Below are 27,369 nucleotides of genomic sequence, written 5' to 3'. Positions count from 1 at the left end.
TTTCAGCACTTTGCTACAATTTTATCATTGACTTTTTATTATATACATGTTTAGACCTGAATATCGACTGATGGATTTCAAGTGAATTTTTAATGGGAGTTATTTTCGATTACTTTTCCAAGGTCACCTTGGTCTAGACCTCGTGGCGTCCAAGTAGCCAGTGCATCCTGATGGTAGTGTAACTGTCTCCAACTCGAGTAAGAGTCAGAGACCTTTGAGGGTTCCCGCTCAGTTAGCTGAACAGTAACCCAAGAAAGAGGGTAGGGATTAAAACCTGCTCTAACTCCTAGATAGGAATATAACCAACATCCCAATGACATTGACAGACCCTTCTGCACCCCCTAACCTCTCTCTCACTCACCTTCCCTTTGCAGTTTATCAAAGTACCTTTGTGACTGCTGTAAACAGTGGTGTATTCTGGCCTCTACAGTTGCACAAGAAGCACCCCATATCAGGTGCATTCTGTGCTTTGCAAGATGCCCGAATCGGAAGTTTTATAGAGAAACATGAAGCTTTGACACAGGTCAGTAAAAAGAGGAGTGGCAATCTAAATATGATAGCTATTCCTCAGAAGAGATGGCCCTTCAGCTGCATATCTTCGGTTGCAAAATTGTGTATGTGGACAACAAGCAGACAATGTGAACAGGAAAGTGGCTAGAGTGAAATGAATGCTGGAATAGGGTGATTAAAGGGTTTTAGAGAGGTCTATTGATATCACAGCCTACATACACAGCTCTTTGACATGGTGGAGGACTGAGTAGTATCAGGCAAAAAAGCTACTTTACGACACAGACAAATCTACAGGCGAAAGATTGGTATTACGTTCTGACAGCTTAAGTGCTATGAGGAGTGCTGCAAAGAAAATGGTCTGTGCCAGCTCTTGCTCCATTATCACGAATGATCACAGGTTCATCTCACTATGCTGTGAAGTTTGAAGTCACAGTAGATCAGCTTTATTCTGACTGGTAGCTGCAGCACTAAACTGTCCTTGAGAACACAGAATGGAAAAAAAGTCTTGCAACCATTGCTAACTGAATAGGCTAATTGCTGCAGAGAGATTTCAGTATACTGTTGAATGCTCATTCTGGAATGTTGTACCTTGGAAACCTAAGCAAGGTGACAAAGAAATAAAACTGCAATAAAAGGACAGTAAAATGCAAAAACTGTAGACAGTGTATTGAAGGGCAAGAGATAAATAGCCTGCAGTACAAAGAAAAGTTAGAATGGCTAAACATAGCTGAACGGGAAGCCTAAAGATTTTGTATCTGAGTGCATGGAGTATGTGGAATAAGATAAACAAACAGACTGTGGAAACTGAGGTAAATAGATCTCAGCCATTACGAGACAAGACTGCAGGTAGATCAGATCTGAATTTACCATTCAGGGATATTTGACCTTTTGAAAAGACAGGAAGGAAAGAAAAGGTGGTGGGATAGCTCTCTCAAGAGATAAAATGAGAAAAGTTGAGTGATGGTGTAGGTTTGGAGAAGAATCATCCGACCGAATAGGGGTAAAAAAAAAGGGGAGAAAAGGCACTGGTAGGTGTAATATATAGACCCCAAACAGTAGCCACACTGCAAGAAAGGGTATAATATCAAGAAATAACGAGAAAATAAAAACAGAGCAATAATTATGGGTATGAATATTAATTTTCATATCAATTCGGTTAATCAAGTTGGAGAGGGTAGCTTTGAAAACAAATTCATAGAATGCATTTGGGATTTTTTCCTAGAGCAATACATCATGGAGCCGTTATCTTGGATTGGTTTAAGAAATGATCTCTGAATGAAAAGCTCCCTAGGAAGATTCCCCATGATTGAATTTGCTCTTCAGTTTGACAGTTAGAAATTTGGGTTGGATGCAACTCTGTTTAAGTTAAATAAAGGGAATTACAATGAAATGAAGATAGGATTAACCAAAATGGGCTGGGCAGATTAGCAGAAGAGACAGTAAGGAAGCAATTGCAGACATTTCAGGAAGTAACTCATGACTCTCTGCAAAAATACATCCCAGTAAGATTGGAAGATTCTAAGAGAGGGATAAACCAACTAGCTGAGGAAATTGAGAGTATAAAGTTGAAAGAAAAAGCATATAAAAAGGCAAGAGTCAATGACAGCCCTGAAGACCGCGATAAATTCAGGAACCAGCAAATAAGCACCAAAAAGATAATAAAGGGAGGGAAACAAAACTTTTAGGGCAAACAAGTGAGGAATATAAAAACTGATAAAAAGAGCTTCTTTAAATAGATTAAAGGTCAAAGCAAGTAAAAGGCCCGTTAGAAAATGAATCTGGGAAGATAATTACAGGGAACCAAAAAAATTAGTGAGTGAAACATATTAGTAGTTATGGTGAAAAACACTTCAAATATTTCACTAATCAGAACACAGTGCAGCAAGTAATTAGGAAAGCTAGTGAAATGTTGGCTTACTTTGAGGGGGTTGGAATACAAGAATAAGTAAGTCTTACTGAAACTGTACGAAGTGAGACCACATCTGGAGTACAGTGAGCAGTTTTGGTCCACTTGGATATCATTTCACTGGAGTTTAGTAGAATGACTGATCTCATTGAAACATATAGGATTCTTAAAAGGCTTGTTGAATGCTGAGAGGGTGTTTACCTCATAGGAGAATCTAGGACCAGAGGGCAGAGTCTCAGACTACAGGGGCACCAATTTATGACTGATGAGGTGGAATTTCTTCTCTCAGATGGTCGAGTCTCTTTGGAACTCTTTGCTACAGAGAATCACAGGGCATAGTTCTTGTGTATGTTTAAGGCTTCCATCAGAAGATTCTTGATCAGAAGGGGAATCAAGGATTATGGTGAAAACATAGGAAAGAGGATGTGAGGAATGTTGGATCAGCCGTGAGCCTATTGAATAGTACAGTGGCTTGAGGTACCCAACAACTAGTCCTACTCTTATTTCTTATAGTCTATGCATTATTCTATGTCCTGTTTGAGTTCTTTCATGAAAGTATCATTCTAGAAAAAAAACTGTCACCGAAGCAACATTACGTATATCAGGGATTCAGGAGATTAGTTAATTTTCATAGAACAACAACTATTTGGGAGATGACTAGTTCATACCAAAAAAGGCCAATATAGTTTGATGCAATTGAGGATGTACTACTTTTCAACTTCAATCATGCTCCAAGGAAAATTTACCAGTTTTTGCAACATGGATGTTCTGCTGTTTCTTCAATGCCCTGCTTAAGTTCTTTCACAAAAGCATCATTGGGAGAATTTCATTCTGACAAAAAAATAACCTATTGCTTAATTGATTAACAGCTCCTAGTTGAGTGAGCTGTGCATCTCCACTTGTTTTGCAGGTCTACCATTTGTTCTAGCTTTCACATTATACCTGGCTGTACTTATCACACTTGATTAATTTTACATGAGTTGCTGCAGAATTTTCTCTAAACCAGCAATCCTTTTATTAGATTGATTATAAAAAGCTTGTAGATCATCCTTCATCCCTTGCCTCATTCAAACTGAACATAGATTTTCCTCCAGATTTCCCTCAAGAGTTAATATCAGACAATATTCTCAAATGTGGATTTAATCTGAACTAGCTGGTCCATCCTTTTGCTCAAAATTTCACTTTTCCCTGCACAGAAAATGTGAATTTTAACTTCACTAATTCAGGAGAAAGTGAAGTGTTCCCTTCTGCAAATGTTTCTTGAATAGCCTGATGCTGTTATTGCATATTGCATATTGCATCGACTAATTTCATGGATTGCAGCAAGTATGAGTTCAACAAAATGCTGCTGGACAAAATGCATTTGCTGGTCCAGCAGTGTCTATGAACTATTCAACAGCAACATTCACAATATCAACTGCACTAGAATTCCAGCTCTACTGATCCTGAACACATTATATGCAAGTTGTACATTACAAGATTTACATTGAAAGGCACTGTCATGGCTTTTCATATCTGTGAGTGTGTTTTCTTTTAAGAATTTTCAGGGGTAATAAGATAATATATTGGCACTTGCCAATGCGTCAATCTTAGCGAATAATAAAATATAACTGAACAATTTCTACAAACATTTCAAACGATAAAATGACCATCTTATTTCATACAGAATAGTGAGCACATATTTCACTCCATCTGATGTTTTCCATGAGACATCACCAGACACTGATTTTTCAATCACTTTAGACCTCTGGCAGGAAACCAGATGGTCTTAATTGTAACTGTGTTTTATACATGTGCATGTATGTTTGAGTCGATGCACAGTATCTGAAGCTGCATCAGCCTTTACTCTCATGCACTGCCTCTGCCAAAGGCCTCTTCTGCCACATGCCTTGCAAAATTGATTAAAAGCTGGGCTTGCTTAGCGCAAGCCGAATACCACACTTTCCACCTCTTACTTTCTGAGTGTGTTCTAATGATGTGTCAATGTTCAGGTTTGTACAAGCTTTTTGTTCTGTAAATAATGCTTCATGCTTATCTTGACCATTTCAGCTGCCTTTCAATAATGCATGTCTTTGGTTCGTCTCACAAATCTTTCTGAAAAACTTCTGTGGGGTGGATGCAGTCACCAGCTCATTGATTCTGTACCACAATGAGCGCTTTTCTATGCTTCTGTTCAAGAAATAATGCATGTGCTCTGTTAATTGTCATGAATTTCAATTGATGACTAGGCATGTTTAATCTGACTCGGAATTGTCTTCTAACTTGGTACTGGTCTTTTGGGAACCTTTGACATGTTTAGCCTCATGTGTCAAGTCTGTGTAGGCGTTCACTCCTAACTGACACGCTAATTTTAAAGGCTTACTTTCCTGCATCGAAAACACCAAAATCTAGAAAATCAACATTGCTTGAATATTCCGAATTTTGTTAGCGGTCTGCTGTGTCCTGATTTACACTACAGAAATTTTTTGAATATTCTGGCAATATCTTTTTGATGCTCCCTTGTTTGCTATTGATCTGGTACACACCGGCTGAGGTTTTCTAGCAATTCCTGTTATTGTTTCAGATTTGCAGCAACTGCAGTTCTTTTGGTTTTTATTTAGTATTTAACTCACTGTCACTTCCCGTCTAGGCATGGCCACGTTGAAGAAATTACGCTCATCTCTCTGACAAGGTTTCTGTTCTAATCATTTGTTTTGCCCACCGTCATTAACTTGAGTGTTGCTCCTGGTGTCTGACCTGGTATTTGCTAAAACGAGTTTCCAAAGCCACCTCACATTGTTCTGAGGAATGGTCACTTAACTTGAAACATTAACTCTGATTTCTCTCCTCAGATGCTGCCCCACCTGCTGTGCTTTTCCAGCAATTTCTATTTTTATTACATCAAACCAACTGATTTGAGAGAGACACAGGAACTTGCAGACTAAGACCAGACTAACTGCCAGGCAGAGTTGCAATGCTGCATACGCACTGTAGCCTTCAAAGATGAACTCTCTTAAACAGAAGATGTACATACAATAGATGGAAAGTAGAAGTAGTCAAGAATCTCAGACTATAGGTCTGGAACAGCTGGAAGTCTCAATATCGCAAGAACAAAGGCAGAAGTTATGTCCAGAAAGTCACAGCTGAAGAGCAAGGAACATACGTTGGCTCAATGATAAGTGCAATGAAAAGCACTTGAGGTTTCTGAACAAACCTTTGCAGTTCGAACAGATTGTATCATGAGGCTTGGAACCAATGGAGAGATGAAGTGAGTTTCAAATGCAAGAGGTACCTGGTCTGTTCTATTTAAAAACAGGACGGCTAGAAATAATCACCAAAGAAGAACAGTGACAATTTGTGATCATATTCAAACCACGACACACTGTGTATAAGAAATACAACTGGAAAAGAGTTATTGCTTAAACCAAACCAGCATCTGCAGCCAATGATGGATACTTAAAATCAGGTATATTATGCATTGGCATGAAATCTTTAGAAAAATACCGCAAGATTAGCTCCTGCACGTCGACGGACATCCAGGAAAGAATACTGTCTTAACCACATAAATAAAGTGTGAAAACAAGTGTCCCACATTTTAATTCCTTGAAAGATAAACATAGTTTTCCAAAATTTACCTTACATTTTTATTATTTTGTTCACATTGCTCAGGCAAACATTTATTTCTGAAAATCGCTATTTCAACATGTCCCATGAAATTTCACTGCCAAATCTTATGCACTGTATGGCTGCGCTGGTCCCATTAGGCAAGCTTCTGAAAGCTCTATCTCGACTCTCAATTTTGAAATGCAAAGAATCCTAACAGGTACAGGACATTCAGTAATAAAAGCAACTTCAAGAGCGAGTTACTTGTTCATTGTCCTGCACTCTCTCAGAAATAAGATATTAAGAATCATTCTCAAAACTATAAGCAGCTAAGAACAATTACATTATTTGAAATTTAAAACAAGCTGTTAAATATAGAGATAACAAAGTGTGGAGCTGGATGATCACAGCAGGCCAAGCAGCATCTCAGGAGCTCTGTCAAATATAGTCCAAGCATGGCAGATTAAACTCAAAAACATTAATAAGACTTAAAAAACAATTAATTTCTTGGATCATTAAATTGATCATGCAGCTGAAACCTGGGTTATGCCTTTGTTAACAGTATAACTCTACATTTGACAAAGTAAGACAGAAGGAGAAGAGCTAGCCGGTTCTTACTAAGACATACCACAGAAAAGTTCCAGCACCTTATCATTCACAAGCTTTTGCTACTTTCAGTGCATGGCTAACTCAAGTACTCTTAAAAGCCAGAACTCAGTAAATACATTGCTACTATACACTTGAAATTCACTCCATATCACATCTGTCACTACCATATATTCTTAACTTCTCAAACTGACAATGTTAATACTGAATTATACAACCTTCATTAAAACCAATTTGCAGTTATCATAAATAAGGCAAAGAACTTCAGAAAGGGATTAACACATTAGTTCTAAAACATAAATTACAGACCCAGTCACAGATTGTTTTTTATTTATGCTTTAAATTTGTACCTTTAGTCTTCTCAGATCAAATCTGAAATGACTATAACAATGTCTGTTCTTGCAAACAGCACTGAGTATGATTTGGGAGTGGAAAAATATACCAAACATTGAATCGTACTTTAGCTGACATTTACAAGAAATCTTACAAAAGTTAAACAATTTTACCTTCAGGATCATATGTTTGGAATACTCTTCTTGCCTGTTCCCAAGGAGATTCTGGAGCAACTAAAGACATTTCCTACAGGCAAAGAAATAATGAACTGCAGTTATTTTTGGCATCTTTTTCTTTTAAAATACAGAAAAATGTAGGCATGAATATGCACGAGTCTTGCTCATAGGAACCCTAGCAGCAAAATAATGTGTTTGTACATTGAAATGAAGGCTTTAATTCACACTTGCTGAATGGCAGATTGTAGGGCTCACCAGGGGTCTAATGTCTGGACTTCTGAAGTTTGGGTAAATATCAGTAAAATGTTTTTGCCCATTTAAAATTCAACAGGGGCCAGGTTGGTGACTGACTGGGGCATGGAAATGTTTCAGAAAGGGAGGACGACTCAACTCCCTAAAACAACACACAACTTCCATTTCTGCAAAATTAAATTTCTAAAACTGGTGTGCAAGGTTAAAAATAGTCGTCAGCACTTAAATGAAACATTACAAAATTAAATCCTACTCATATCAGAACAACAAAAAAACTCAACATCATCCACCAGTTTACTTTCTCATACACAACTACAAACCAAGGTTCATTATTATTTCTTGAAGTATAGAAACAAAATATGAATCACATCAAAGTAAAGAAATATTCTGTTTGGTTTCTATCACTGACGATAGCTGTAAGTCATCAGATCACTACTTCTACAATCTGGCTCAAGTCTTCTGGGTATCATTTCCGGTGTTCAGTGCCTTCAGACAACCTGGATTTGGCATTAAATAAATATATTTTAAGTGGTACTTCTCCAAGCATCTGTCTTTTTCAATAAAAGTATGTGCAGTTTCATTTACTGCCAAATAAATGTATTTGACAATTATGGGGAAACAAATTCCAGGAACGCACTTTTTGTACACAGTTAGCAACAATGAAATCTAGCTGTACTTTGTGAGGTGCTGTATGCATCTGTCCTGTTGACAATATGAATATGGTCCCACTGTTTCAGTTCATCTTTTACTAGTTTAATTTTAATATGTTGTGATAGAGAATGCATTTAGATATATTGCCAAAGTGTTTACGTAAAAATGTTAGAAAAAAGTGCAGCGAAGACAGCATTTTTAAAGGGGATAGAACATGCCCAATAATGCTTAACATCAGCGACAGAAAAGACAGAACTCCCACAGTGAGTGGATGAACACACAAGAACGATTATAATGAATAACCGGCATGGCTTCCAAAGTGGAAATTCTTGCTTGACTAACCTCATTGAATTTTTAAGTCAAAAGATCAAGTATAACGATAATGCAGGCTACATAAATCACTTGTATCTTCTGAAGACCTCTGATAAGATGTCCAATAATAAATACGTTCATATAACATGGAGTAAGGGAATAAACGTAGGATGGATTACAGTGTGGGAAGAAAGGAATCATTATTAGGACCATTGTTGTTCACAATTTACACAAATGATATTAACTGTAGAATAAAAAAATTCCAAACTCTATAAATGACATCAAAATGGGGTAGATTTTTTTTTAAATTGGGGGGCGGGGGGGTGGGTAAGAGGGTGAAGTTATACAAGACAAGGTAGGGCAAGGCCTTGTAAAAGTGCTCCAAAGTCTTAGATGTAAGAAAGATTACTGCAATCCTGTAAATTGTTTCATAAATGACATGACAGGCATCTGTTTCAGATCCATTGAAATCTGGACTGCAGTGAAACAAGGGCTGAGAGATAACTGACTTGCTATTTACAATATACCTGTCTTTCGGCTATTCACCTCAAAAAATAAATTTGCCTTCGGTTATCAGTATTAAGCACCGTTTAGTTGGAAAACTCTAACCCTAACAGTCTTCCTGCCAAAACTAAAGACACACTTGACCTATAGTTTGGGGATAGCTGCACTGCCATTGCCAACTCTGCACTGGATTTGTAAGCCATTCTCTCCCTCTTCAATTCTGCATGCAAGAAACTTGATCTATCCTCAAACATTAAACCTTATAGTAAACCTTTTAAGTTTTGCATTCTCCATATCTTTAAAATTTTATGTCTTAGTTCATATTGTCTTTTAATCATTCTCCACATAAAAATGTCTCACAGCACGGGCGAATTAAATTTAATCCGTTCTTCTTCTCCACATTTCATGAATCTGTCCCCCTCAAGTATGTTACAACATCTTCATTGCTTACTATACTTGAGTTTTGTACCATAGTGAAACTTTGAAATTACGCCGAGCATATTAAGTTAATACAAGAGTATTGTACAGATCCCTGAGAAACACAACTGCATAATAACATAAGGACAGGAGTAAACCAGACTGCACCTTGAGCCTGAGATAACATGGTGTGAAGCTGGATGAACGTAGCAGGCCAAGCAGCATCAGTGGAGCAGGGAAGTTTGACGTTTTGGGTTGTCAGCTTTCCTGATCCTCTGATGCTGCTTGGCCTGCTGCGTTCATCCAGCTTCATACCATGTTATCTCAGATTTTCCAACATCGGCAGTTCCTACTATCTCCACACCTTGAGCCTGCTCTGCAGTTCAATAATTCCTTAACTGCATTTCCTGTACATAGCTCTCACCCTTAAATCTGTTCAGCAAGCACCCATACACCTCTGGGGTCCAGAATTCCAATAATTTATCAGCTCATGAGTGATAAAATTTCTTATCTCAGTAATATATTGCTGATAGCTTGCTTATCTTGAGACTGTAGATCCTCTGACCAATGGAAACAACTTGCCTTTTTCTGTCAAGCCCTTCAGAATCTTATATTTTAAAGAGCTAATCTCTCAATCCTTTAACCTCCAGACAATATAGGAAAGTTAAGAAACCTCAAAGGAAAGAATTGAATGAAGCTTTGCTATGTTGCTTCCAAGGTATGCATATCCCTCCTTAGATATACCTCCCTCCTGTCCTGGAGAAAAAACAACATTCATCATTAGGAGATAGTAAGAACCGCCAATGCTGGAGTCAGAAATAACAGTGTGCAGGCCAGGCTGCAATGGAGCAGCAGGAAAGGCGATATTTCAGGTCAGGGCCCTTCTTCAGGTCCCGAGCCAAAACATCAGCTTTCCTGCTCCTCTGATGCTGCCTGACGTAACGTTCATCGCTGTTCTGCTTTCAGGCCTTTAGCCAATTTTAAAACCACCTGGAACCGCAGTGGTTCAAAGTGGCAGCTCACCTTCTTCCTCTCCAGAAGGAAGAAAATTGGCAATAAATGCTGGCCCTGAATGACACCACATGAAATGAATGAATAAAATTAAAATCATGTTTCTCAGAGTCGATGCACTAGTCTAGTATGAGGGTTAATGAATGTCAGTTCTAATTCAATACTTGGAAAACGTGCTTGGCCAAAAATGATTTGAATTGAAAATTTACTCCTAAATAATTGGAATGACCTAAAACCAACTACAAAGTTTAATCAACTTTGAAAATAAATATCAAGTGTCAAAAATATATACGATTAAAATGATTTGGAATTCACATGGGGTGAAATAGTTTCATGTACAGATGACATTGAATGTGAGAAGGTATGGGAGATTGAAGTGAAATACACTACAACACCTTAAGTGACAATGTTATTTGCTTTCTGTTACAGGAAGTAGAACATTGGGAACACAATTTAATGAAAATTTGACGCAGCATCACCAGTGTACATTTATGTAATGGAAGTGGAAAATAAATCTAGCTGTTTTCCAGCTCACTGATCATTAAGAAATTTTAGATTACATCTGTTGACAACACAACAATTCTCTATTCTCAAACCAAATAAATATCAAAAGGAGGATAAATAAAAATGTTGCTTCTCTGCTGAATTATACAATCCAAAATATACTGGCATCTTTGTCCTCTTTCATTGAAATGTTCAAACCAAGGACACAAACAATCTGAGCCTGCTGGCCAAGCTCAAATTAAGGACAGACATTGTGTTGGGGTTCTTAAAATAAAATTTTAATTAGGCTTGACTGAAACAGGTTTCAGGAATTTAAGCATGAACACTGAAGTATCCAATTTTTAGTCCATACCAGTCAGTCAGGCATGGTTCAGTTGGTAGCACTTAGTCGCAAGGCTGTCACCAAGTCACACTCCAGAACGGATGCTACAGTGCTGTACTTATGATTGCTGTATTATCAAAAATGGTGCATGTCAGATGAAACTTTAAACCAAGGTCCCATCAGTGTACTTGGGTGCAAAAGATTAGATTAGATTAGATTCCCGACAGTGTGGAAACAGGCCCTACGGCCCAACAAGTCCACACCGCCCCTCAAAGTATCCCCCAATAACCTACACACCCCTGAACACTACAGGCAATTTAGAATGGCGAATTCACCTCGCCTGCACATCTTTGGACTGTGGGAGGAAACCCATGCAGACACGGGGAGAATGTGCAAACTCCGCACAGACAGTTGCCCAAGGCTGGAATTGAACCTGGGTCCCTGGTGCTGTGAGACTGCAGTGCTAACCACTGAGCCACCGCATCGCCCCCAAGATCCCACACTGCTATTGAAAAGAGCACAGGAGTATTCTCCCTACTGTCTTAGCCAATATTTATCCTTTAATCATCATTAAAAAAAAATCAGACTGCATAAGCATCATCACACTGCTGTTTGAGGTGGCTTGATGTGTGCAGATTGGCCACCACATTTCCTGCATTACACAACAGACCCTGTTTCAAAAGTATTTCATTGATTGTTAACTGCTGCAAGTACTTTTGTGAGATCCACAAATTGGTCACATTGATTTGCATGTCTGAAGCTCCAGTGTGTACAGCATTTTGCAAAATTCTACACCAAAGGCACTAAAAGTTCTACTGTTTTGTCTGCGTGGGCTTCCTCCGGGTGCTCCAGTTTCCTCCCACAGTCCAAAGATGTGCCCGTTAGGTAAATTGGCCGTGCTAAATTGCCAATAGTGTTCAGGGATGTGTAGATTACGTGGGTTATAGGGGAATGGGTCTAGGTGGGATGCTCTGAAGTTTGGTGTGGGCTTGTTGGGCCAAAGGGCCTGGTTCCACACAGTAGGGATTCCATGATTTTAGGCATCTCAAGACTCCAGAAAAAAAACTTAAATTATTACTGAATAATAGTTTACGCACAGCAAATACATGAGCAGGAGCCTCGAGTTATATCCAGCTTAGTTTCTCTTCATTCACTAGAAGGAGAACTGTAGAATACCAGTTGGTTTACTAAAGAAAATTTGTAAAGACTAATGTAGGATTCACTTAAAGACCTCTGGGTAACTACTGATAGGCAATAAATATCAACTTGCTTGTGTTCTCCACATGACTATACATGAATAAAAACCTGACAGTGACATAGCTATCATACATTCTGCCCCATTCTTATGCAAGTCCTCAAGTGTTTACGAGCCAATGAATTACTCCTGAATTGTCATCACATGTGAAACCACAGCAGTGGATTTCTACTCCACAAAGTTCTGCAAAAATGTAGTAGTTAATCAAGGTCGATGATGATGATGATGATGATGATGATGATGATGATGATGATTCGGATATAAACAGTTGACAGGACATTGTGAGAACTCCCATGACTGATACCACAGCAGCTTTTACATTCACTTGCACCGATCACAGTGCAAAGCTTTGTTTGAGAGATAGCACTACTGAGCATTTCTTTGGTACTTTACATAGGTAACTACCTGAATCAAATATTCAAATTCTGGGTGAAGCATGAACTTAATGGTCTACTGGTATTACTATGTTTATAGAATACTTTTGTAGGATGTACACTAGTGAACAACCATTAGTATCTCTAATTTATGCATACAAATTAGACTGAGATAAAAACCTAGGAAGGTTTAAGTTCAAATATTTCAGCAACTCAAAAAAAAACTATGCCAGCCTCAACACTAGTCTATCATTTACACACTGCAAATATATGATACAGATGTATGCTCCAATAGGTAGTCTTGGCTTTGACATCTGATTCCAGCTGTCTTATTGAGAGCAATAATGTTCAGAGAAGATAAAGCTATAGCTATGAAAGACATCAAAAGAACATTAACATACAAAACATGAACGCATCTGTTCTTCCCATAGATAGTTACTGCTCTGTTGTGTGTTTCCAGGATTTTCTGTATCAGAAATTCCAGCATCTGTAGCTTTGCTTTTCATTCTCAAAATAGTCCTTTTAGTTAAATGTAAATCGAGCTTGGTGGGTTGCTAAATAAGTTAGTTGTTGGTATCCTTGGATCGAACCAGCAAGAGAACAAATTGCTGGAGCCTTGACAGGCACCTTTGCGGCCAGAGAACTAAAGAACGGCCACTGTTGACCCATTAAGAAAGGGAGCAGGGATAATCCTGGAAATTACAGACCTGAGATTCTCACGTTGGCGGTAGGGAAATTATTTGCAGTGAATCTCTGGGACAAGATCTATACACATGTAGAAGCACATGAACTTATTAGCGATAGATAGCAGGTTTTGCGCAGGGAAGATCATGCTTCACTAACTTCATTGAGTTTTTTGAGTGACAAGGATGATTGTTAAGGGAAAAGCAGTTGATGTTGTCTACATGGACTTCATTAAAGCCCTTGACAAGGTCCCTTTTGGTAGACTGGTACAAAAGGTGAAGTCAATTGGTATCCGGGTGAACTGGCAGAATGAATACAGAACTGGCTCAATCATAGGAGACAGAGGATAGTGCTGGAAAGATGCTTTTTGGAATGGATGCATCAGTGCTGGGACCACTGCTGTTCGTGGTCTACATAAATGATTTTGAGGAAAACGTAGCATGTCTAATTAGTAAGGTTGCACATGATACAAAGATTGGAGGAGTTGTGGATAGTGAGGAGGATACTGCAGGATATAGATCACTGGGAGGCACGAACAGAAAAATGGCAGATGGAGTTTAATCCAGATAAATGTGAGGTGACGCATTTTGGAAGGTCAAGCACAGGTGGAAATTGTACAGTGAATGGTAGAACTGTTAGGAGCAGAGATATGCAGCGGAATCTGGGTGCACAGGTCCACAGATCACTGAAGGGGCAAGGCAGGTAGATAAGGTAGTAAAACAAGACTTATGACATGCTTGTCTTCATTGGAAGGGGCATTGAGTATAAGGGTAGGCAAGTTATGCTGCAGCTTTATAGAACTTAAGTTAGGCCATAAATGGAATATTGCGTACTGTTCTGGTCAGCACACTACCAGATGTGGATGCATTGGACAGGGTACGGAAAAGGTTTACCAGGATGTTGCACAGTATGAGGGATTTTTAGCTATGAAGAAAGGTTGGATAGACTGGGTTTGTTTTCCCCAGAATGCAGGAGGTTGAGCAGCGATCGGATGCAAGTTTAAAAGATTGTGAATGGCATGGTTAGAGTGGAAAATGAGGCTTTTCCCCAGGGTGGAGGGGGTCAAATACAAGGAGACACAGATTCAAGGTGTGAGGAGGCAAGCCTAAGAGAGACAGATTTTTAGAAACAAAGGGTGGTGAGTGCTTGCAACAGGTGCTGGTGAAAGCAGACAATGGCCACATTCAAGAAGCATTTGCAAGAATATATGAATCGGAAGGGAATACAAGGATATGGATCCTGTAAATGAATTCAGAGTTTTATGGAGGGGCAAAATGTGTTGGCACAGGCTTGGAAGGGCTTTTATAAAAGCCGTACAGCACTAGAAAAGCTTTTAATTATGTTAGAAAGGCTGGGGGTTGGTTGACTGAAAGAGAACAGAATGAAGACTAAGGCAAACTCATGACAAAGATATCCCCATAGCAAAAGACAAAAGGACTGGTAAGGTAATAGAGAAGGGATATAAATGAACAGTTACAGCTAATGGCAAAAATAGGTGAGAAATAGAAATAGGGTTAAAGATTGCTAAATCAGTCTTGATTTCACTGAATGGCAAGCAGATTTGTTGGGTAGAATGCCTACTTCTGCTCAAATGTCTTTGATCTCATGAACCTTCAGGCTCAACTCACCACCAGTCGTCTCTCACGATTCTTAATGTTCACACACACATCTCTGCAGTCCTTACATTAAAGGTTCATGCAATAGGAGTGGCAAAGCTATACCACCTGGTTTGCAATATCTATACAGTTTATAACTAATTTTGCAATCTAGTTATTCTTTTTTGTAAGCAAAGAATGTTAACTACATGAATCTGCAGTGTAAAGCACTGGGTAAAAATCAGATATTCTTGATCTGTAAGCATTAGTACTGTTGAAAAGTCAGCAATGGCAGAAAAGGAGAAAATAACCAAAGTAAACAATTATCCCCTCTGATCCAACAGGCAGTTTAACTTCAGTGTTGGGGAAGCTTCTAGACACACTTATTTAGGATAGAATTATTAGCTACATAGATAATGTTGGGTTGATTGGGAAAAGTTTAACAAACTTGCTGGAGATTTTTTGAAGGGGCAACAGGAAGGTTTGATGAGGATAACACTGTTGATGAGGTAGACATGGACTTTCTGAAGGTATTTAATAGAGTGCCACACAACAGGCCTGTGATGAATGTTATAGACCATTGAATAGGAGTCAGTAGCAACTTGGATATAAAATTAACTGCGACAAGAAACAGAATAATGATCAAAGGATATTTTTTGGACTGGAGGATGGTTTGTAATGGAGTTCTCCAGGGGTTCTTGCTTTTCCTGATATATAACTAATTAAATCTTGGTTTTTAGGGGGCAATTTCAAAAAGTTTACAGATGACACAAAACTTGAAAGAGTTGTAAAGTGTGAACAGGACAGTATAGAACTTCAGAAGGATAGATAAAATGGATGAGTGAGCAGACAGGTGGCAGATGAGTTCCAAAGCAGACAAGTATGGGGTGATGCATTTTGGTACGAAGAACACTGGAGGATGATTATAACATAGGGCATATAATTTTGGGGGGAGGGGGTGGGGTAGGGAGAAATATGGTGGGGGGCACGTGCGGGAGCAGTAGGAACTGGGTGTTGACTGCACAGATCATTGAAAATTGCAGGACAGGTAGGAGCTACAAATAAAGTATACAAGGCATAGTGTTCAAGAAAGAGGAGGTGATGTTGAATTTGTACAAGACACTTGCTAGACCTCACCTGAAGTATTGTGCACAATTCTATGCCACATATTTTATAAAGAATGTGAACACACTGCAGAGCGCAGAAGCAGTTCCAAAGAATGGTTTCAGGGAGGAGGAACATGAGTGATGAGGATAGATTGAGAAGTTAGGACTGTTCTTGGAGAGACAGTGGTTTACAGGAGGGTCAATTAAAGGTTTTCAAAACCATGAGTGGGCAAATTAGAGTAAATTGGGATAAACTGTTTCCATTCATAAAAGGAACACGAACAAGATGGCTTAGACAAGTTACTTGCAAAAGAAGCAAGTGTGAAATGAGTAAATACGTTTTCACTGACCAAGTAGTTTGGATATGGAATGCACTGCCTGGAGACAGGTTCAATTGAAACATAAATGAGGGCATTGAATGACTACTTGAATTAAAAAAACAGCGTGCAAGGGAAAAGTATGGGGAGAAAGCAGGAGATTGACAGTAGGTAATGATGCTCATTTAACAAGTTAAGGTTGAAATGACTTCCATATGTGCTGAAACACTGATTTTGCAAATCTCTGTTAACAGGCTGTTCTTCCTCCTCTCAGGATTAGTAACAAATCTACAGTCGATTGATGAGAGTAAAAATAGCCCTAAAACTTGAGTACTACCATCTCAGAATTTGGAATTCTATATTAAACAAAGACTTCAGCTCTCGTTATTGCTAGGAAATTCCAAATAGAATTTGGCGGCCAGGAGTAGCTTTATTGCAGCCACAGTTATAGCAAAATATTTATATAATTAAAACCTGTTGTTTGGTATAATACATAGGTGTCAAAATACAAATGGTTTGGAAAGCATTTAGAACATACTGGCCAAACAAAAACAAGTCACAAAGGAATTAAACTCTATTAGATTACAGCTTTCAAAATCAAAGTGTGCAAAGTTACATTTCTCCCCCATATTGATTTATAAATATCTCCTTCTAAATTTATTTATTTCCATCTCTAGGTTAGATGGCCTGCTCTTCAAGTTGGTTCCACTTTCAGGCTCCTGTGATTTTTCAGTAGTTTCAACCTGCTCCTTTCCCAAATAACCTGCCACGTTAATGCATATGTGAGCAGGGCAGTCTGCTGCGTTTGCAAACTGAAGAGAAACATGGCACAAAGCATGAAAGAATGAGAAGGGGAAATGAGGAAGCAAAGTAAAAAAAAAACTCAAGAAGAAAAAGAAAAAGGCAATTTTGTTAGTTTAATCAATATGTTCATCTGAAAAATTATGAAAGGCTGAGAATCACTGGATGGGCTATAATGCAATAACAGGAACCAATCAGCAGACTGCTCACAGTTGTCAAGCACAGAGTGGTGCGAGAAAGCCACAAACTTAACTTTGCTTTAATTACTTCATGTTTAAGCAGTAACAGAAATAAATGACTCAAGTGTCCTTCATAATGTCAGGATAAGTGTTATGATTTATAGCACAGTTAACGAGTCTCTTCAACAAAGTTACTTGAAGCTCAAGTGACATGTGAGAGAAGTGCAATGAACAACCTAAGTTCAATCCCCAAATTTTAACTTCCTTTTGGAATCAGGTCTTTTGTAAAACATTAAAAATGCCTGTTTTAGACAACCTTCCACCAAATTGAGCTGAGCTATTGGCCACAACCAAAATGCAGGCATGTTTTCTGCACAGCTTAAATGTGGAATCTGAAGTAATAATAATGCTCATCCCAACTTAATGGCACTGATCACGGCTATTGCCGGTCAAGTACCACATTCTATTGGGTATACTGCACTTCTGATAATGAGGTAAGTGGGCTGCAAGTGATCCTTTGAAAATAGAGACAGGTGATAAGTGCCCTCAGCTCACCAAATGGATTCAATGGAGCCAACTTCAGTGCAAGCTTCAAATCTTCCAGTTCAGATCCAGGCTGTATGTTATTAGGCATAATTGGCATAATCAATCTCTATGCTATTTATTGTGACGTTAAACGCAATTAAAAAGCTTAGAAATGCATGCCTAAAACTAAGAAAGGATGAAAGGCATTGTTGTCAGGACTGAATTTACATCCTGTCCAAAATAAATTCTTTTCCTCTTGCGAACCTTAAAAACTCAAACCTACATCTTCTGGCCAAGTGGATGAATTCATTCCATACTTCAAACAATCCTTACATGGACTTCAAACTCAGAATGCAATACAGTAACACTATGACTGATCACGTAAAACATGCTGTTTAGTACAGGATGTTCTAGAGACAGAAGCCTGCAACTGCCTTCAAATTGCTTGAACCCAATCTACCATCTAAAATTTTTCTTTTAAAAAATAGAACCTTCATAAGAATGTTATTTCAGAATTTTTTTGGCATGTTGAACAAACTCTCAATTATAGCTCCAATAAAAACACACTACATCCAGAACATCTAAAAACAGAATACATACTGGTTTCTAGAATGACTAACTCAATCCAACTTTAATTGTTGCCAGAGCAATTCTCTCCAACTCAGGTTGTATATCACGCATCCAGATTAAGATCCACCATAAAATAATGCATAAAAGTTCCAAAGTTTTGACCCAGTGACAGTTTTTTCAAAAAAGTAATTAATTCCAAGTCAACATGGTGCGTGGCTTTGAGGGGTAGTTCTAGGTGGTGGTGATATTTACCTACTGCTTTTGCTCTTCCAGGTGATAAAGTTTGGTGCTGTCAAAGGAGCCTTGATGGTGGTGAAGGTAGTGAAGTGAGGGTAGTGCACGGGTGCCTTGGGCAGTGCCATCCTTCAAAATGTTGTTGGACCTGCAGCATTCAGGTGAGTGGGGAGTATTCTCTAACTGACTTAGGCCTTGTAGATGGTGAGCACGTAGTGGGAGGACAGGAGGTGGATTACATTTCTAGCCTCTGATTCACTCTTGCTGCTAAAGTGTTTATACAGTTGGTATAATCCCAGGATATTGATAATGGGGGGGTAGATTTAGCAATGGGGTAATAGTTAAGTTCTCTTTTGTTTGAGATGGCTGTTGCCTGGTACGAGTGTATCACAAATATTACTTGCTATTTAGCACTGAAGCCTAGGTGTCACTTCATTGGGTCTAGACTGCTTCAATATGAGAGGTGGCATGATTCGTGATGAACATTGCAATCATCAACATCTCCACTTCTGATTTTATAATGGAGAGAAATCATTGACGAGCAGCAGAGAATGGTGGTATCAAGAACAAGCCTGAGAAACTCCTGCTGTAATGTCTTAGAACGGAGATGATGGATTTCCATCAACCATAGCCATTTTTCTTCATGGTAGATATGGCACCAATGAGCAGAAAACTTTTTCCGAATCTCAATTACTCTGATTTTGCTAAGCCTCCTTGATGTCTTGTTCAGCCGAATGCTGTAATGACGTGAAGGGTAGTCACTCTCACCTCACACCTGAAGTTCAGTTCTTTCAATCATGTCCGAACGACAACTGTGATGAGGTAGGGTCTCAATGGCCATGCCAAAATTAAACTGAGCATCAAAAAGAGGTCATTTCTTTGCAGTGCTGATTGACAGCACAGGAAATGACCCCTTCTGTCACTATCAGTGGACTGAGGGATTTAATTTGTGAAGCCTTCAGGCCAATTACAAGAACTGAGATTTCAGATTCAGGAGCTTTTGGAAAGGAAATACCAAATTGCCTTTACAGTCCATAGCAAGGAAGTTGTCAGGAGTCAGTAGAACACTAAAGAGAGTCCAGATAGATGCAATTTATCCAGATTTCAGCATTTATAATATGGTATGAGGAAAGGTGTCAACATTTGTTTAGCTGTACCTGTTAGATCATGCTAACTATCTTCTATATTTAGATAGCTTGTTCATTTACTTTTGTGTAATAAATTTTTGTTCTGTTAAAGAAAAATTGTATTGTCTTGGGAATGTATCTCAGTTGTTAACTAGCCAAACAAAACAAAACCTATGAACTATCAAGTAAGATTTAGTTCTGACTTGTCCAGTAGTACCATCAGCTAGGATCATTACACTATATCAGTCTGTGGTTCAAACAATTTATAGGCTAGCTCTCAATTTTGGCACACAATTCTAGATTGTGTATTTTACAGGGTCAACAGTGTCTAGGTTCTGAGTCATTACCTCATTTAGACTTTGTAGCAGTTTTACACAACTAAGTGGCTCGCTACGTTAGACCATCAGAATCACACGTAGGCTAGACTAAGTAAGGATGGCAGATTTCCTTCCCACAAGGACACTGGTGAAGTAGATTTTTTTTTACAATAATCACTGTATTTGCCATTAAATTAGCTTTTTTAACATTTCTGATTTTAGCGAATTCAAATTTCACCATCTGCAGTGGTGGGATTCAAAGTGTCCAGAATGCTTGCCTAGAGTCCTGGATTATTGAAAAGATAGAGCTGCCACACTCCCAGACAACCATAGGGCTGTAGTAGACAGAAGCAACTAGTAGTGAGTTTAACCTGAGGGACATCATGCCTCAGGCAGGAGTCAAGTTGAGAAGGCAGTACCTTTGTGGTAACTTCAGGCAGTGCAGGAATTGAATGCATGCAGTTGGCAAGACTCTTGCATCACAAACCAGTTGTCCAGCCAACTGAGCTAACAGTCACAACACAGATTTGTCAAAGAAAGGTTGAGAGGCGCTGACATGGTCAAACATTTTGAGAATGTTTAAAATGAGTCAATGAGAATGGATCTTCGCAAGGTTTGATAAGGTCCCACAAGGCAGACCAATCGTGAAAATTTAGAAGTACATGGGATTCAAGGAAAAGTAGTAAGCTGGATCCAAAACTGAATCAAAGGTTAGGCCACAGCTGAAATAACTGCACTGCTGTGTGATTGCACTGGTGAGAGGAGAGAGAAAAGAGTGGAGAGAGAAGACAAGACAACAGGAGAGAGAGGGATAATAAAATGTGAGGCTGGATGAACACAGCAGGCCAAGCAGCATCTCAGGAGCACAAAAGCTGACGTTTCGGGCCTAGACCCTTCATCAGAGAGGGGGATGGGGGGAGGGAACTGGAATAAATAGGGAGAGAGGGGGAGGCGGACCGAAGATGGAGAGCAAAGAAGATAGGTGGAGAGGGTGTAGGTGGGGAGGTAGGGAGGGGATAGGTCAGTCCAGGGAAGACGGACAGGTCAAGGAGGTGGGATGAGGTTAGTAGGTAGCTGGGGGTGCGGCTGGGGGTGGGAGGAAGGGATGGGTGAGAGGAAGAACCGGTTAGGGAGGCAGAGACAGGTTGGACTGGTTTTGGGATGCAGTGGGTGGGGGGGAAGAGCTGGGCTGGTTGTGTGGTGCAGTGGGGGGAGGGGATGAACTGGGCTGGTTGGAGATCGTTAGACTCTTCACAACATTTAGTGGAAGCAATGACATAATGGTTGTATTCCAGATTATAACACATGACCCGGACTAAAATTCTAGGGGCACAGCAGATGATGAAATAGGAATCCAACAAATTTCTGGAATTTTAAAAAAGGGTAGAGTAATTATCACCATATTATGACTGTTGATGGCTGTAAAAATCCGTCTGGTTCACTAATCTGCTACCCTTATCTGGTCTGGCCCAAAAGTGACTTCAGATTCACAGCAAAGTGGCTGACCCCTGAGCAATTAGGGATAGGCCTAGCTTGTGACATCAACTGTGAGCAAATTAAAAAGGGGTGTTTGGGACATGCAAATCAGCTGTGTATCCTACAAGGCGACAGCCCAAGAGTTGGTTAACAGGATGAGTCTGGTTGGATCAAGTTAAGGTCAGCTGCAAATTTATATGCTACAAATGCAGTATCCCTTATTGCAAATGTGTGGACTCAAGCAATTGTACATAAATAGCAGAGATAATGGGAACTGCAGATGCTGGAGAATCCAAAATAACAAAGTGTGAAGCTGGATGAACACAGCAGGCCAAGCAGCATCTCAGGAGCACAAAAGCTGATGTTTCGGGCCTAGTCCCTTCATCAGAGAGCCTCTCTGAAGAAGGGTTTAGGCCCGAAACGTCAGCTTTTGTGCTCCTGAGATGCTGCTTGGCCTGCTGTGTTTATCCAGCTTCACACTTTGTTATCGTACATAAGTAGCAGATGTGTTTCTTATTAGTGCAGAACTACCTTATTTCTTTATTCATTATTCCTTTTGAATTTACTACCTTAATTAGCCCTGTAGACCTCAGAAATAAAATGGTCACTATAAGACTGCATTCTTTTTCACCCAAACACAATTTTAGCCTCTTCATGAAGACTAAACAATCCAGCTTATAAAAATCAGGCACGAGTAGGAAAACTTCCTTTTTTTAAAGATAACTCCAGATGAATATACTTCAAGCTAAATATTTTAATGCTGGAATTAGTAACTAATTTACTTTCTCCAGTTACAGTTCTACATGTTGCACATTGATGCAAAGTTCAGATTGCATTTATTCTCTGGTATTTCAGTATAGCACAGAAAAGAAAAATACTGAGAACCAAGGTTATTATCTAAAATTAAAATGACTTACTATTTACAGCAGACCGTTTTCTTAAAATTAGCTAAGACCTTTTGGAAATCTATTGAGAGCCAGGAAAGGTTATTTGGAGTAGTTATGGCCTCTGCTGAATATAAAATGTCATTCCAATAGATCCACTGAGGAACAATTACTGAAGACAGATGATCAACGTACAACAAGCAAATCTTTTCCAACGAAATAAATAAGTTATTTTAAATAAAGATATGCTCAGCATCATTCGTGGCTTCCTCAAGTTCTGAAGCAGGCTGTGTATGCATCAAGAACTAGACAGCATTTAGGCTGGGACTTCGAAATGTTAAATAACACTAATATCACTTAAATACTGGACACAATGTCAAGGAGTGGCAGTTAGATTACTTCTTGTTGGCCAAGATCAATGGCATTATTATTACGGAATCCCTCACTATTGATATTCTGGACCAGAAACGCAAATGGGCCAGCCACAATCAAACAGCAGCTACAAATGCAGGTCTGAAGCTAGAACTTCTGTAATGAGTAACTCCCCACTCAATTCTCCAAAACCTGTTCACCATCCACAACGTACAAACAGAACTGTGAAACAATACTCTCCACTGGAGTAGATGAGTACGATCCAATATCATTCAGGATAATGCAGTATGTTTAATTGGCACTCCCTTCCACTGTGTATAATATTCATCACCACTATTACTGGCGCACAATGGCAACAGTACATATAATCTACAAGATGCACTCCAACGAAACTGACAAGCCACCTTTGACAACTCATTCCAAACCTCTACTATTTAGAACACCACCAACAGCAGACACATGGAAGACGACCACCTGCAAGATCCCCCCAACATCAACGTGGCTTGAAACCTCACGTGATCAATGAGAATATTCTCATTCATACAGATGTTCCTACACCACATAGACAGCAGTGCTTCAAGAACCTGGCTGACAGCCACAACCTCAAAGGCATTTAAGGATGGACACCAAATTAGTCTTGCAGTGATGGTCACATTCCGTGAAAGAACTTCAAAAGTGTGTTCCCAAAACATACACCACAAAAAAGATGGTTTGTTCTATGAACAGTCTGCCTTTAAAGGAAGGCATTTCACACTTGCATGGAGACTGGCTGTGCAATGGGACCTGACAGCTCATCTTTGTGAATGTCATCATAATATTATAATGCCCAGGAATTGATCATGGAAATAACATAAAATAATTACAGTTTCAGTGTTTAAAGTAGCAGCAGTTCTGTTTTCAAGACAGAAACTGCACAGAACTCAAGGCAGTTGTTTTAAGTTTTTTTTACTGCACTTACTTGCAAAGAAAAATCAAGATGTGCTAAATTTCCTCTTTAAATCTGCTTTGGAAAAGGAGTTCTTTAAAAATTTGCAATTGTAATCTAACCACTTGGGCACTTGTTTCAATTTAGACAAAGTACTTCTCTAAAGCAATAAACAGCTAGATGCTATTGCTCATAATGCACACTAACTTGTATTTGACAAAAATCTGAAGGGTTGATTGCAGCTCAGTAATTGAGGGTAAAAGTGAAAGCAGTTTTAATAATTCCATTTAGTGCCCATGAACAGAAACACGTTGCACTAATTTTTATGCACTACCACTGTCATAAACAATGAGCCTATTGTTGGGTTAAAGAATACCATAGTTAAAGAATACTCCAGACCATTAAGAGTAACATTTCCACATGACCTCTAATATAATGCCTTATGAGGCAAAAGTAAAACAGAAGGCATCTGCCATATGTAAATCCATTCCTATTTTTTATTCCCAGTAACCAACACTCTCAGGAAATATATCTCCTTGCTGCAAAACTATTAATTTTACGGCAGACAGCAATGAATTGTTGCAGAGAGCCACTTTAAAAATGTTCTGGCCTCTGGTGTTTCTCTCCAACTAGCCTTACCTGAAAATCAATCTAGTTCATCCCCATTAAGGTCAAAGGTTAGATTTCTTTGGAAGAGAAACACCCTTTAACCATCAGCAGTGACAATGTAGGGATGTAAAACTCATTAATTCCCACCATCAAAAGCCTACTTGGGAGATTACTCAACACAATTGAAGAGAGAGAAACTCGATACTACAGATTGGTTTCATCTCTGTCAGCACTGTCATTAATTTTATATGATGTAACAGCTGTGACAGCATGTCTTTGCCTTATAATAACAAAAGGCTACCGGGCACCTTAGACATACTGGAGACTAGACTAAAATGTCACTAACTTGCTCAGTTCATGGTGACACAGACTTTCTGCTTTTAACCTAAACTGTTATAATTTAATAATGATTTACAGTAGCAACATACATAAAAATTGAAAGATTACAATCAAGTCAAAGTCTTCTTTCTGGAACCATCAAGATCATATTCTGAACATTTAAGATGTTCAGCCTTGGTAATTTAGATGCAAGCAATCTTTCAGAAATAAACAATTTTCAAATTTGGACATTTCCTGTACTCTCTATAAGCACTGCATAGACAATGGAATATTCATTTTTCATTCTTCAAGATGCAAAAGTGTTTTAATCACATAGCATATGTTTTTGAAAAAAAAGCTTCTGCCACATGCAAATTCATTCCTATTCTTATTCTCAGTAAGCAAGATTTTTGCAAACTAGGCATCAGTAGCTAAGCCAGTATTTACTCCCCATCCTTAACTGCCCTTGAGATGGTGGCGGCGAGCTGTCTTGCCTTGTCAAACAGATAGGCAATGGGGAATATGTACACCCACAACATGGCTAAGGCACTCCAGGATTTTGATCAAGTGACAGAAAGAAAGAAATGCAATACTTTTCCAAGTCAGGTGGTTTGGAGGGGAACATCAGATGGTGATGTTCTTATTATCTGCTGCTTTCGTCCTTCTAGGCGGCAGAGACTGGATGTTTGAAAGTTACTATTGAAGGAAATTGGTTAAGACATTGCATTGCATCTTGTAGATGGCTCACACCACCGTGTCAATGTTGGAGGGAATAAATGTTGAAATTTGTGAACGGTTTGCCAACCAAGTGGCTACTTTGCCATGAATGGCATTGAGCTCCCTCAGGGCTGTTGGAACTATGAAATATACAAGCAAGTAGAGAGTATTCCATCATATTACAGACTTGAACATGCATGGCTTTGGAGAGTCATGAAAGGCCTTAATCACTGCATAATTCCTAGCCTCTGACTTGCTCTTGTAGCCACAGATTTTATGAGGTTGGTCTTGTTCAATAGGTGATGCTTGGATCTTGTGTTATGGACTTTACTAGCTACTGATCAGGCCGAGCCCGAATGTTGTTTAGGACTTGCCGTGTAAGTACAAGGATATTTTATTGTCTGATGAATTACAAATGGTAATCTTTGATGAACATATCTACTTCTGACTTGATGATAATGGGAGAGATAGCAACGAAGCAGCTGTAGATGGTTGGGCATCAAGCCACTATCCTGAGGAGTGTCTAGTGATATTTTGAGGCTCAGATGGTTAGCTGCGACAACCACAAACTACCTCCTCTGCACAAGGCATGACTTCAACCAGTGGAGAATTTTCCCTTGATTACCCGTGATTCCAGTTTTATTAGGAGCCCTCGATGCCATACTCTGTCAAATGCTGCCTTATGTCAAAGGCAGTTAAGTCTGAAGTTCAGCATTTTTGTCCATGCCTGGATCAAGGCTGTAATGCGGTCAGGAGAATAGATGCGCTGGTGGAATATGTACAGTATCAGGGAGCAGGTATGCAGGGAACCATATCAGTAGCACTTGACCGTGCTACCGACAACCCCTTTCTTCAGTTTGGTTATAATCAAGATTAGACTGATGGAGAGATAACTGCCTCGGTTAGACCTGTCCTGATTTTTTGTAAACAAGACACACCATTTTCCACATTGTGTAATGTTCAATGTTAAAGAACAACTTGACTAGAGAGCAGGGCTCATTCTGGAGCGTGTCTTCAGTACTATTGCTAGAATTTTGTCAGGGCCTAAATTTCATGGTATGCAGTGCCTTCAGTCAATACTAATACCATGTGAATTGAATTGAATTGACTGAAACCAGGCATCCATGGTGCAGGGGAAGATTAGGTCGATCTTCTATTTGGCATTTCTGACTGAGGATGGTTGCAAACTCCTCAGCCTTGATTTTTATCTCTTGCTGGGCTTTCCCAACATGGGAGATGGGGGTGTTGGTGGAGTTTCCTCTCCCAGTTAATTAACTGTTCATCATTATGTACAGGTGGGTATGAATGCTAGAACAAATATTTAGTATATACGTTACTCTGAGAATAGGTCCTACACCAAAAACACAGGCCATATAACTGGACTGATGAAAAGGATATCCTGACCACATTTCAAAACTTCCTGAAAGCCTAATTAAGCCAACAAAACATTCACAAAATATATAGCGTGCCATATTCAAACTGGGTTCTCATCAGAACTCCAAGAATGAAGCTGAATTCATTCAGCAATATAGCCAATGCGAATTAGACCTTCCCAGAAATCAATATCTAATTGCTTCTCTGATGAGCTGAGCACAGTAGCTTTTCCTCCTTGCAGGCTCCTTTCCAGCCAGCAACTGAAGACAGATGGAGGGCTTAAGGCAGGCTGCCAGCTCCACCTGGGGTCTTGCACTCCCTATGGAGGTTAAGCAGAAACTGATTTCAAATCCCAGAATTGTAGATTTGTTTTAATCAACCCAACAGAAGTGTTACGGCACACCTCTAGAATAGGTGGAACTTGAAGCCAGGACCCCTTGCTCAGAGGTAGGTATAAGAATTGTATGCTTAAGCAATTCAACAAGCACAGATTTTGGTTATGTCCTTCAGATGTTCAGAGTCCA

General features: G+C 39.2%; 1 protein-coding gene across 9 annotated transcripts in view; it reads right to left on the bottom strand.

The window, feature by feature from the left end:
• Window positions 1-27,369, bottom strand: part of mindy3 (MINDY lysine 48 deubiquitinase 3) — a 134,197-nt gene that overhangs the window by 47,349 nt on the left and 59,479 nt on the right. For all 9 annotated transcript variants that reach the window (XR_007250520.2, XR_007250521.1, XM_048561947.2 and 6 more), the window contains one exon: window positions 7,111-7,183. Coding sequence is in view for 7 of the 9 variants with exons in the window: in XM_048561947.2 (XP_048417904.1) it covers window positions 7,111-7,183 (73 nt within the window). In the remaining 2 variants the exon portion in view is untranslated. The remainder of the gene's footprint in view (window positions 1-7,110; window positions 7,184-27,369) is intronic.

Source organism: Stegostoma tigrinum, chromosome 2 (genome assembly GCF_030684315.1).
Source record: "Stegostoma tigrinum isolate sSteTig4 chromosome 2, sSteTig4.hap1, whole genome shotgun sequence".
NCBI classification, from domain to species: domain Eukaryota; kingdom Metazoa; phylum Chordata; class Chondrichthyes; order Orectolobiformes; family Stegostomatidae; genus Stegostoma; species Stegostoma tigrinum.
This window is presented reverse-complemented; position numbering and strand designations above follow the sequence as displayed.